This window comes from Caloenas nicobarica, chromosome 2, assembly GCF_036013445.1.
Source record: "Caloenas nicobarica isolate bCalNic1 chromosome 2, bCalNic1.hap1, whole genome shotgun sequence".
NCBI classification, from domain to species: domain Eukaryota; kingdom Metazoa; phylum Chordata; class Aves; order Columbiformes; family Columbidae; genus Caloenas; species Caloenas nicobarica.
In genome coordinates this window covers 10212721-10225580 of record NC_088246.1, presented here as the reverse complement: position 1 = coordinate 10225580, position 12860 = coordinate 10212721, and the positions used below count along the sequence as shown (strand labels likewise).

Here is a 12860-nt window from a genome sequence, read left to right as displayed (position 1 = left end):
GTCTTCGTAGAAAACAATTTTTAAAGAAAGGAGGTTAACCTACCCACCAATGTAAAGAGAGCAAAGTGTGAGAAGGAGCAGGAAACGAGGAAGACCTGAGGGCTCGCAAAGCCCAAAGTTCATCTTGAAAAAGACAACGTTCTTGAAACCACAGGGCAAGTGTGTTCTATGATCACCCAATTTCAGTATGCTTTGCTTACGCAACCCCTTACAAAACTATTCTTCTGCCAAAAATATGTCTTCATTCAAGCCTGAAATGGTGTCAGAAAACTTCATTAAGTCTGCAGAACAGCTGACTGCCCCTCAGCCACAGGGCTCAGGATTCAGACAGCCCTGGTGCACAAATGATTGTGAAGAAACCTGTAACTTAGGATTTGGTCTAGATTCAAAAACAGGCAGTATTTTCAGAAGGTGTTCTAAAATTCTAGTAGTGTACTATTTCCAAAGAACTTGAAGATCAGTATAACCACCAGACCAGTATCCTATTTTTATCTTGCTCAAAAAAGTTTAATTACTCTGGAAGACAAGTATGCAATGCACTGCCCATAAATTAAGTTCTCTTTCTCCCATGACAATTAATTACCAAAACCAACCAAAGAAACAGGGTGTACAAGACTGCAGCTTAATAAATCAGGCCAAATTCTGCAAGGTAATCTAGATGCTGCTAGTGCTTTAAATATAGCTTTCCAATGCTCACTGGTCTCAGGTGCAATCAAGGACACTTCAGAAATAGCACACAGACAGCTGCAGTCAGTTACAGGGGAAAATAATCAAAGTGGCTCACTTTGTTATGATTCAGACTCCTTTTGCCAGAACACTAGCAAAACTTAATGATACTTTTCAAGCAAAAAGACAGTGGTGAACTATAAACTGAACTCTTGCACCACATGGGTCAGCCTAAGGAACTGTTTCAGAACAATTTAAAATATAAACACCCACAGTATCACAGTTGACTGAAGTTACAGAATTCACCCAAACAAAATCCAAATTTTCAGCAAGGTTTACAGAATGCTTTGACTTCGTTGAGACTAGCTTAACTAGACACAGTACACCCAGCAGTAGATACTTTAGAGTTTGTCTAGCCTAGTTTTTATTGGATAAACACAATAACTCCCCTATATTGACAGTAACATTGGCTTTACTTCCTAAGATAAAATGAATCTTAGTATTCACAGATACCTCTTCAGAAATTTCTGAAGAGGGCCTGGCAAACATAGGATTTCAATTTCTAGAAGGAAACTGATTTGGTTACTTATCTGGAGAGATCCCAAACTTTTTGTTTCAAAAATTCTGTTTATTCTGCAAGCTTCTTTTTCTCTCCTTTCTTTTGAAAAGGAAGTAGTTGAGTTGGATGGTAAACCAAAGTTACAATATCCCTTTAAAGCACCACACATCAGCATTTTCAGCCTGATACCCATAGTAGAGACCTGCAGTTCAAGAGCCCTTTTCGAATACCTACCATCTGACAAAACTTCATAGGCCTCAGCTACTTGTTTAAATTGCCGTTCTGCCTCTTCTTTATTGTCTGGATTTTTATCAGGGTGCCATTTTAATGCCAATTTACGGTACCTAAATGGAAGGAAAAGAAAGGATCTTTTACTCTGAAATGAAGGAATATGCTGTACAGAGAAACACAAAAATGTTTCAAACAAGTTGTCAGAGATTAAAGTATTTAGAAATTCCCCAGTGCTTTGTATCTTCTGTCTAAACTGGTACCAACAGATTCTGCAGGTACACAAAGAACCATCTACTCAGATCTGCTTTAAAAAAAAGAAGTGGGTTTGGGGTTCTTCAGTTATTTTGAGATTATTCCTGTGCATTTCTGATGATCAACATTTGTCAGGTTTAAGCAAAACATTCCATAACATTTCTGCTATGGGCTTCTCCTTAGAGCTCCGTAATTGTTCAATACCACAACCAACCATTGGAAGCATCAAGAGTACAGTTCTGGTACAGACAAAGATGACAAAGCTCCAGGAGTACTCTGATACCAAACTGTGGCAGCACCCTAAATTCAGTAACTTCTTTGACTGCTACACCTGCACACAACTCCTATCTCCTCAAATGAAATATTTTAGGCAAATTATTCATAACTACTTAAGCAGGGCAAAGCCAGTCTTGCACTTAGGTTGGTTCGGAGTGTTTTACATGGAGTTGTACAAGATCACAGTTCAAACGTTTGAGTTGGCGAAGTAGTATATGCAGGAATTAGGAGTGGGGTAGGGGGGTGGTGTGCAGAAATCAAACTTTCACACACTAGTGCAATTTGGTTAAGCTCAGGCCCCTCGGAGAAGGCAAAAGAGATACAGTATTTCCAGGTCACTTGAAACTGCAATTTATTGTCAGACAGTTTTGGTATACTAGAAACGTGTATTACATAAATGTTTCCTCCCAATTGTTTGTTGAAAAGTAAACAGTATATTTTGAAAACATTACAAACACCCATCTTAGTATATAAACAGTAAATCTAAACAAAGAACTGTATTTAATTCCTTTGAACACTCCTAATCTAAATAGTGGTGGGGTTTTTTTTAATAGTAACAGATGTTCAGTCCATCAAAATGTAAGCACAGAAACCAGACCTCATGTTAAGAAAGAGCTAGTATCCAAAAAAGCAGCATACCAAATACTTGTTAATAACTTTGAAAAATCGCCTCTCCAAATGGAGGGGGAGACAAATTACTGCAATTCAGCCAAAGAAGAAGGGTCTGTCACTGCACCATGTCAAGTTTGGAGGCACGCTTGTACAGAAATGTATTTAACAATGATCAAACACCTGTGACTGACAGCATTTTCACTTTAGCAGTACTCAGTATTCTTTTCCCAGTTTCATAAAAGTGAGCAAATGCTTTTCCTTCAGAAGACTGAATATTTCTCTGTTAGCAAAGGTATCACCTTGGATGACTACTACTCATCCTAGCACTGACAACAAAGTCAGTATCCAGAAACCATGTGATTATATTTGTTCCTTAAAATACATAACATGTATATAAATATATATATATATCAGTGATACTTACGCTTTTTTAATATCTTCTGCTGAGGCATGCTTTTGCACTCCCAGAACTTCATAGTAATCCACCATGTTTCAGTAGTTGTCTTGTTGGCCTTGTTAACAATAGCTGAGTCCTTTCACGTCCTATAACAAGAACAATTTGTAAATGAAACTTGTATAATAAAGCTACTTCATAAAAGCCAGGTAGCAGCCTAGTACCTTCCAGTTTCAACTCTCATCTGAGCAAGCTGCTTGTTTTTAGAAATCTGAATGTTCCAAACACAGGTAAACAGGAGGTTCCTGAAACAAATTAGGCTGAAAAGCTAGATTTAATCACAATATTAAGAAAAGCATGAATAGTGTGTCATCATTTCGATATGTAAACACTGAATGCAAAACAAACCACCTATCCTGTTTATGTCATCTGACACCTGTGTCATGTCTTAAGCACACATAAGCATAAACAAAGGGCCACATCTTTTCTATCTACTGTTCAGAATATTACTGCCACTGAGATACTCCCTTCAAAAAAGCAATGTACGTGCAGGAATACCCAGTTTAAATATACTTAGAACATAACTACACAGCAATGTATTAGTCTTCTTATCTGTACATCAAGAACAAAAATTCACTGAAATAACTTTTTTCAACCCCCTCAAGTCATTCTGTATTTTTAATTTCAGCCCAGGCAAAGTCTCATTTTCATGTTCTTTCACATAAGTGCTGAAGAAATCAAGCATGATATAGCCCAATGAAATATTCTGAAATCAGTTCATCGTGCTAGCATTACCTGTATCTTTCAACATCCTGGGATACAAACATTAAAGAGACTTCCTTTTAAAATAAATTGGTACATCTTAAAAATACCTTGCTGTTGTAGGTTAAAGCTTAATTAACTTTAATTAGGGATGTGGTTATACACGCATTTCCTCAAATGGCAAAAGCATTTTAAGAAATACCCTGCCACACTACCTCCCACCTCTGAACTACTTACAGAAGTAAATGTATTAGACAAGCATGTGTTTTTAAAATCTGGGTGGTTTTAGCAACCTAGTTAACATACAATCCCACAAATACTTAGAAAATTAAAGTGTAGTGGGTTAACAGATCTCTAATTGACTTTGCCCTTTGAAGAAACCTCCACACTGAAAAAAATAGTAAAGGTATAGTTAATATTGTAACCAACACCACGGAAGTTGTGAGACATGCATGAAAATGAACATTGAGAATGCCAAATAATAATGGCAGGGTTCAATATGCAAACATACAGATGACCAAAAATATCCCAGGATATTTGCTATCAACCAGCCTCACTAGTTTTGCTGTTTCCAAAACAATGATTAGTAGAACAACTCCACGAATACACAGGCAAGGAGCAAGGTTACCATGGGTTTAGTAAGTTATCAAATCCTGTAGCCAATCCTTATGAGTAATAGCATATGTGGAACGTACTGTTTACAGAAAGAAATTAGAGGGAGGACAAAAAAAATCTAGTATGACTCCAGCTTAAGGCTAGAGGTCAGAACTCCTCCTAACAAGAGACAGTGGCCTAAAATCAATGAGCAGGAAGCCACAACACATGAGTACCTACCATACCGCTAAGTTTTTTCCATATTTTGCATTTGGGTTTTTTTTCTTAAATACAAGACTTGCATTAACACTCCTCCCAATTTAGGCAGGTATCTTTGAGGGAAAATTCAAAACTCAAGCTTCTAGCTAGAATAAGCAGGTAGGAAAAGCAATTTAGATCTGAAAAATAAATCTCATCTTTCCCTAGAGAACTCTGCTGAAACTGGTAATCATATTGATTTCGACGTATCTTTATTTAAACACTAGTTATTTGTTTAAAATCAGTGTTGCAGTGTTATAAGCTCAGACTCAATATATATACCAATACATCCTAAGTAACAGAAACCTGAGGCTGGGACAAAAAATGAGTGCTGAGGCAACGTGACTAGCACTTACTAGATTGCTCTGACCCTAAAAAGCAACTCCTCCAAGAACAGAGGAATTATTTGTTTCAATGATATGTCCGGCACTTACATATTCTTTATTTTGTCTGTTATTGTTCAGTTTTTACTTGCCGCTAACATGAAGTCTGGAATTAAGACAAGTCAGCATTTGCCTAAAGAAAAACTGTTTGTATTCTCCTTCGTTCAGTCAAACATTTCAGTGACAGTAAGAGTTCATCCCCGATGATCTCTTAGTTACCATAAAGCATAAACTACACTGCCACAATTCTAGGTATCAGGAGCTTTTTTGTTGTGTGCAACATGGTTTTAGCAATATTTCCATTAAGAAAAATCATCTGCAGCTTTTTTTTCTGTCCAGCTTAAGCAACACATCTGAATACATGAAACAGCAGCAGCTAACATTTAGCCACTTAATAAAAATCTGGATTTTTTTGCTCAACAGCCAGTAAGAAAAAAAAACCAACAAAACACAACACACCATAAACCACCACTCAGGAACTAGAAAAGACCTCTGCCTCTAATCTTTCCAGGAAAAAAAAAATACTTCAAATAGTCACTCAAGAAGAAAAAATCACCATCAACTTATAATAAAACAGAAAATGGCTGATAAAACTATTGATCTTTTTGAAGGCTAGCCAGAATCTGCATGGTCAAAATGCCTAGATGATTCAAAGAAGCAAACCATATACCTTCCTGCAAAAGGAAATCTCAACTGTCCTAACCAAAATGACACGACAAAAATCTTCTTCCAACCCCAAATCTGTCAAACAGTGCCTCCAAATATACAAGCAAGGCTCATTACCTAGGCACTCATTATTGTTTTTCCAAAGCCACAAGGAAGCCAGCCCACATTAGCTAAATCCCTGCTAATTCCAGCCACAGAAAATCTTCAAAGTCTCAGAAAAAAAAAGCAAAAAACTCCAGATAAAAGAAGTTGTTTCACGGCCTTCATGTTTGCTTGCAAAAAGATCTACAGTTACTTGCATTCCTAATTGCACTGTGTTTATAGGATGCTATCAGCTACTCTAACTCCTTCAGAGCATGAACAAATCAAACATCTAAACACTGATGTGAACTAGAAGTTTCCGTAGCTTATAGATTTTCCAGTCATCACAGGAGAAGTCAGCATTGTGCTGGTGTATCGAGCAGAAGACCTGAATGCTCATCCTGACACAAGTGACAGGGGTACAAGACCAGACGTGAGACCTCTCTCTTACAGCACAGCACAGAACTAGACCAGTTCGGAGTTATCTTTACAGCATAGTCCTCAGCTACATAAAAGGCATGAGAAGAATTACAGAAGACCGATACGTACAGAGCTATAAACTTTTATAAGATGAGATGACAAAGAAAAACAGTAATCAGATGCACAACCTGCAGGGATGACAAAGCAGCATCCCTTCCGTACTGAAGGGAGGAAGGCATCCAAACTAGAAATTCTTAAATCGGTCAGAAGGGAGTTCAGACAGCAAGGAGCGTGCGACCTTTGTAGTCGGTCTAGTCAGAAAAAGTTATCTATTTCTGGCCATGAAGCAAGAGGGCAGCACAGAGAGTCCTGAAAGATGCCAGAATAGCTCCAGCTTAGTGACTGGAGCAGTCACCTGCATAGAGAGAGCTGGAGTTCCAAATTCCTGATTCATGCAACCCACAGCAGCAGCCAGTCATCAACATCCTGCGCAGCCACCCTATCCCAGTCCCTGCCTGCCTTCCACAAACACAGCTCAGGGACTGCAGCCTGCTGGCAACACAGGGAGAATAAATACCTTGTTCTGAATCCCAGCCGAGCTTGAGCTTGCACCTGACCTACTCGACAGCAACTGAGCAATTTAGAGATGTCTCTGGTATGTTAATAGATTGGTGCACACACTCGAGGATCTTTGGAATTGCAACCTGTGATTAAAAACACATTATTTTTCACATTCCAAGAGTTTTTACTAGAAAGCAGTACGTCAGCTGGACCTGATGAAGTTTTACACTCCTTTAAAGTATGAACAAGACTATAGTAGCATTAATACTGTGGTGGATCCAGGACCATACAAAGAACAGCAAGCAACATACACATTCTCAAAGTTTTCTATTATTTCTCCATTTAATTTTTATATAGCTAAGATACCTTTGCTAAGCTTTTTATTATTTACAGTACAGTAAATTCAGAGACATCTACAAATATTTTCAGTCTTAAAGTAATAAACTTCAGATGAAGTTCAGTCACTTCATTTGCTCACAAGCTACAGATTTCAAATGTAATCCATAAATTGTAATTACTTGCCTATATCTCTCCAAGTCACCCATCTAAAAGAAGGGTAAATAAAGAACAACCATAAAGCACTAACTCTTTGCCAAGGCTTCCAAGACACGCGTACCACTGGCTCAGGGAGTCCTCACTGGTTTGAAGAGGTCACAGCCTTTAACACACAGATACTGGTTATAGAAACTGCCTTCTGGTGTCACCCTACATCCCAAGCAAAAACAGAAAAACCTCACACAACAGCTCTTTGGAGCAGAACACCACTCAGGCAACAATCAATGCATTTTACCTAGTACAACTCAGCAACACAGAAAGCTATGTAAGTCCTAAATTCTTGGCCAAATCTCTAATAAGTTAAAAGATCTTTGTCAATTGTAGTAACAATATCTGGGATGCGCCGTACAGAACTGAGCTGAGACCACGAACAGTCTGCTGGCTGTGCTTGCAAAGGTCCACAGTGCTAGTGCTGTACAAGCGCTAACGTAACAACGCCCACACTGTACACCAGAAAATCTTTGTAAAAGGAAGTTTGAGAACGCTAAGGAGCCGAAAGAAAGTTACCTTAATTCTGCTGACTGTAGCAAGACAGAGCAAGAAAACCTGTATAAAGTTTCTGAATAATTAATCTGACAAATACATCTAAACAATGCACCAACATAAATTTTTCTACCCTATCTACAATATATGCACAGTGTGGTACAGACTGAGGTATATTAAAACCTCAGCATTTTTAACTTCTACTTACCTAAACTTCGAAAAGCTGTCACAGTTTAACTTTGTTTCCCAAGTTTATTGTTTAATGGAAAAATGTACATTTTCCACAAAATTAAAGTTAATAAAATGTCCTTAAATAGCCATGTTTATACTCATTACAATAATACCACCACAACATCGCCATGAGATGAATCTAATAAAATGAACATTCCAAAAAGCTTAGTTGAATCTCACGTTTGTGCTAAACATCCTGTTTTTACATTAGAAAACAGAGTGGATTTGAATATAGTGATGCAGTACATACAGGAGAAGAGGTAGGTAGGCTGACTGCGTTAACTTGCAGTTCAGGTTTTATTAAAAAAAAAAAAAAAAAAAGGAAGAAAAAACACACCACAACCAAAACAAAGCCACCTGTACAGGGGCCACTCACTCCCTCAAGGCAAGAAGTTACAAAGACCCCTGTCCACCCCTCTCCTTCCCAGGGAGAGCAAGACAACTGGCAAGAACCACAGGGCTTGCTTGTCCATATTACTGTCTCGCACAGGGAAAGCCTGTAGAGGGCAACATGTAAAAAACCATTAAAAAACAATTAACCTACCAAAAATAGAAACAGAATAAATCAAAAGTCTTCATCTGTGAAAGTAACGTAAACTAGCTGACAAAAACTGGAGAAGAAAGCTGATCAGCGAACAGGCTGCCCTCACACCCCGGCTGACACTATGCTGCTTATCCATCTGATCTATGAGCAGGCCCTAAATCAAGGGGCACTTATTCACTATCTCTCCTTAAAGCAAAGGGGCATTTTTCCAAAACGCAACAACTCAGGTGTCCAAATTTGGAATTCTGTCATATAAATATCTGGAACACTGGTACCCTCCTAAAACTAACCATAAAAGGCTATTTTATACAAAGTAAAAATATTCCTAACTCATTAAAAAAGTATGATCTGTGTTTGATTAAGCGACTAAAAACAGTGAAAGCCTCAACTGGCAAAGATCAGGTCTAGAAAGTTTCAGCCAAATAATCACACGCAACCAGATGATCCTTATGGAAAAGAAAATAGTTCAAAGTTTCTACGCACTTCCCCTGAAGTATTTTTTTGAGTCACAATAATTTTACTTAAGCCAACCAGCAAAAAAAAGTGTTACATTAAAGCAAACGCCCATTTCTTTTTCAGAACAACAACAGGCTGTCACAGATTCAAACTACATTTTAAGACAGAAAATAATTTCTTCTAATGAAACGAATTAACAAAGTTTTAACAAAAACTGGCTGCAATGTAGCTATGAATGGTTTCAGCCTTGTCATATGAGCTACAAGATCCTTGCAAAGTTGTAGGTCCTCACTAATATCAGTGGGATATTGGTACTTACTCAGAACAAATAGAAAACAAATAAAACCTACAACTAGTAACTGCAGGACTAAAATTCATACACATGAATTATTTCTTCCCTAGCAGTTAAATAAACAGAAGCAGAATAATGCTTTCATTAAGTCCAAACTTAAGAAAAATCTAACAGCAATTCAAAGGTAGTATTTCATTCAAAAGCAAAGCAAACATAATTTAAACCTACTAATATCATTAGCTACAGTTTTAATTTAAATCTATCTTGAAATAAACGATCATCAGATATAAAATCCAACAAGTTTTGACAAAGTTAAGTAAATGTCTCACTAATCCTTCCATTCTTTAATAAATCAAGACAAAGGAAAAGTTGCTGACAGAAAATGCTTTCAGGACAGAGCTGATGGAGTTCCTTATAAAAGCTACTAGAGAAAAGAACCACTTCCTACTGAAGGAGCAAAATACTACAATATTAAACCTCACACAACAAAGTTGAAAGGCAATACATTCCCTTCAAAACATCATTATATGGTAAGAAACAGACAGTTTGCTCAAGTCTGGAAGTCCATTGTATGGACATGATGGAGATCATAGAATCATTTTGGTTGGAAGAGACCCTCAGGATCGAGTCCAGCCACAATCTAACTCTAGCACTAAACCATGTCCATAAGAACCTCACCTTTTAAACACCTCCAGAGACAGTGACTCCAGCACCATCCTCTAGAGCCAGCAGCACAAGAGCTGCTCACGCGGCTCCAGGGGCAGCTGCACTGGCTCTGCTCAACCTGGCGTGACCTGCAGCACCTCCGGACTCACGGTAACACCGTCATCACCCCCATCCCACACCACCTCAGCTCAAAGACCAATCTGTGCCAAAGGGTTAAGCACAAATGTATAGCTGTAAGAGTCCTGAAAGTTTTACAGTATTTTTTTTAAAAAAAAAAAAAAAAAAAAGGAAAAAAGGTGTTTCTTTCCTCAGTACAGCCCAAATACTATTAGGGACTCGTATATCCTTGTTATTGAAATGATGATTTATCATAAGTTGTCTCCTCTCTCAACATACATTCCAAAACTTCTAGTGGATGAAAGCAAGTATATGGTAGGTAGAGACAAATGTACGTATCTATTATAAAGCTAAATAACAAACCACATTATTCCTCCAGCTAAAAACTATGTTAGACAAAACCAAGGCCTTTCATGTTCCTCCACAAAGTCCACCCAAGATAAATTAGCAAACTGCACCAATCTAGGCAAGACAGAAGAAAATACCACAGAGAAATGCTGTTTTGGTAAGAATGGGCTGTAGTCACAAAGCACAAGTGCTAAAAAGACAAATCTGATGGAGAATTCATCTTCAAATGTCTGAGATTTTTAAAGAAAATTTAATCCTAAATTAATTTGCATTTCAAATGGTCTCTCTCTTGTTCTCCATGGAAAAGGTAGCATGAGAGTTAAGAGGGGAAAACAAAATTAGACTCATATTATGCACTAGCTAGCATTTTAGTTGTTTAAAATAATAAAAAGGCAATCACAGAAACAAAATCTGTAAACACATTTACTCACTGGTCCCAACAAATCTTCTTTGACAACATAATCCAGCAAACTAAGTGGTACTTTAACCACCAGGCTCTCGATCATCAGCTGAACACAAAATCTTCCTAACTAGAGTACAAGGATCTCCGAAGAGTAAACAAAAAATTAAGGTCAGCAGTAACTGCAGCCTCAGAGGACCAGAGAAGCAGAGCCTAGTTTCATTCCAGCTGTTCCCTCTGTGTCAACACCTTGTTCTTATCACTTTTTGACACTTAACTTCCTAAAAACTCAGGGCTTGATCACTGATCGACTATGCGATGTCACAAGCTTGACCATTTGCACGTTAGCATTGTTATAAATTTAGCTTCTCTTATGTCGCTGTGTCCAAATGAGACCCAACCAGGCAGTTTATTATCAGAATTAAAAACAACTTTGCTCAGCATTTTGAAGCACCTTTTCTAATGCCTTCATTAGAAGGGCTCAAGCCTGCAGCACAGGTTTTCAGTAGCCCAGAAGAGCTCTGACAAACGAAACTATCACAGCATGAAGTGTTGCTACAAACAGGAACATTGATCATAAGTAACTCCACTTCCCAACTCGCCGCCCTTTCAGAAGTCCAGCAAATACTGACAACGAACTACAGCCCTTACCTGCCAGTGACGGTTTTCAACTCAGCTTGGAACTTGGCAACAGCGAGTCCGAAACACAACCGCCTTCCCCCACAACAAACCTTACTACTGAATCTACTCCGAGTTCATAATTACAGAACAGAATTTAACTAAACCCCTTCTACCGGAGCAAAAAAACACATTTAGTTTACGACCATATAAAAAAAAAAAAAAGTTGCGAAGAAAAAGACTTTGAGTAAACGATCCGTTCACCACATTGAAGAGCGAACTGGCACTCTCCCTCACCTTTCTGTAACCGAAACCTCTGCAAACAGAAATAGAAATGACGATTTTTTTTTCTTCCCCCCGCGAGGCCTTCTTTGCTTGCCGCAAGCGAGAGATAAATCCGGGCTGGGACGGCGCGGCCCGCGGCTCCCCAAGTGCATCTCCCCCGTCCGAGCCCCGGGACCGGCCCAAGGCAGCCGCTGCCTCCGGGGCGGCTCCCGCACCGCCCGCCCCCCGCGCCAGAGACCCCGCCGCCCGCTGCCACGCACCTCCCCGCCGCCCGGGAAGGAGCCGCCGAGGCCGGCAGCGCTCCCGGCTCCCCGCGGGGACACCCCCCAGCCGGTGCGCAGCATGGCGGCCCAGGCCCCCGCCGAGCCGGCAGGCCCCGTTACCAGCGACACTGTTGCTAAGAGCCGAGGCCTGGCGCAGGCACCGCCGCGCCGTCCCGCTCGCTTCCCCCTTCCCCTCGCACGGCCGAACGAAGCGACGCCCGTCCCGGGGCGGCCTCACTCCCCGCACTCACCCGGCGCGGCCGCCACCTCCCGCCAGCAGCCCGGGACAACGGCTCCGCGGCGCCTCACCTCAGCCGCAAACAGGAAGCTCCGTCAGCGCGCGACGTCGCTTCCGCCCGGCTGTTTCCGGAAGTTTCTCGAAATGCCGCGCTGCCCAGGCCCTGCCCGGCCGGGCGCAAGCAGAGCCCGCCCCCTGCCGGCCGCAGGCGGTGCTGCAGCGGGGGCGGGGCCGCGGGGGCGGGGCGTCGGGCCTCGCGGGGCGGTCGCTCCCCTGTCAATCAGCCCGGCGGGGGCGGGGCTTCCCCGTGCCCCCTCACGGCAGCGCGGGGGCTGCGGGCGGGGGAGCTCAGCGCCCGCGGGGAAGAGCCCTCTGTGGTTCTCTGAGGAAATAAAAAAAATCAAAAGTGACACTCGGGTGTGCTGAGTGAAAGGAGAAGAGAAGGCTGAGAGGGGATCTTATCGGTGTTCGTAAATATCTCAAGGGTGGGTGTCAAGTGGATGGGCCAGACTCCTTTCAGTGGTGCCCAACAATAGGGGCAACGGGCACAGACTGAAGCACAGGAGGGTCCACCTGAACATGAGGAGAAGCTTCTTTCCTTTGAGGTGCCAGAGCCCTGGAACAGGCTGCCCAGAGAGGCTGCGGAGTC

General features: G+C 40.9%; 1 protein-coding gene across 5 annotated transcripts in view; it reads right to left on the bottom strand.

Annotated features, from left to right (window-relative positions):
• The window catches only part of DNAJB6 (DnaJ heat shock protein family (Hsp40) member B6), a 64230-nt gene extending 51911 nt beyond the window's left edge, over positions 1-12319 (bottom strand). For 2 of the 5 annotated variants that reach the window (XM_065627392.1, XM_065627388.1), the window contains exons 1-3: positions 12225-12319; positions 3021-3139; positions 1460-1569 (exon numbers count right to left, since the gene is read on the bottom strand). In XM_065627392.1, the coding sequence (XP_065483464.1) occupies positions 1460-1569; positions 3021-3085 (175 nt within the window). In that variant the 5' untranslated portion in view covers positions 3086-3139; positions 12225-12319. Of the gene's footprint in view, positions 1-1459; positions 1570-3020; positions 3140-11458; positions 11692-11722; positions 11818-11970; positions 11992-12224 lie in introns of those variants that run through there. The other 3 variants (XM_065627391.1, XM_065627390.1, XM_065627389.1) reach the window with 3 other exon arrangements.
• Between the last annotated feature and the right edge of the window lie 541 nt (positions 12320-12860).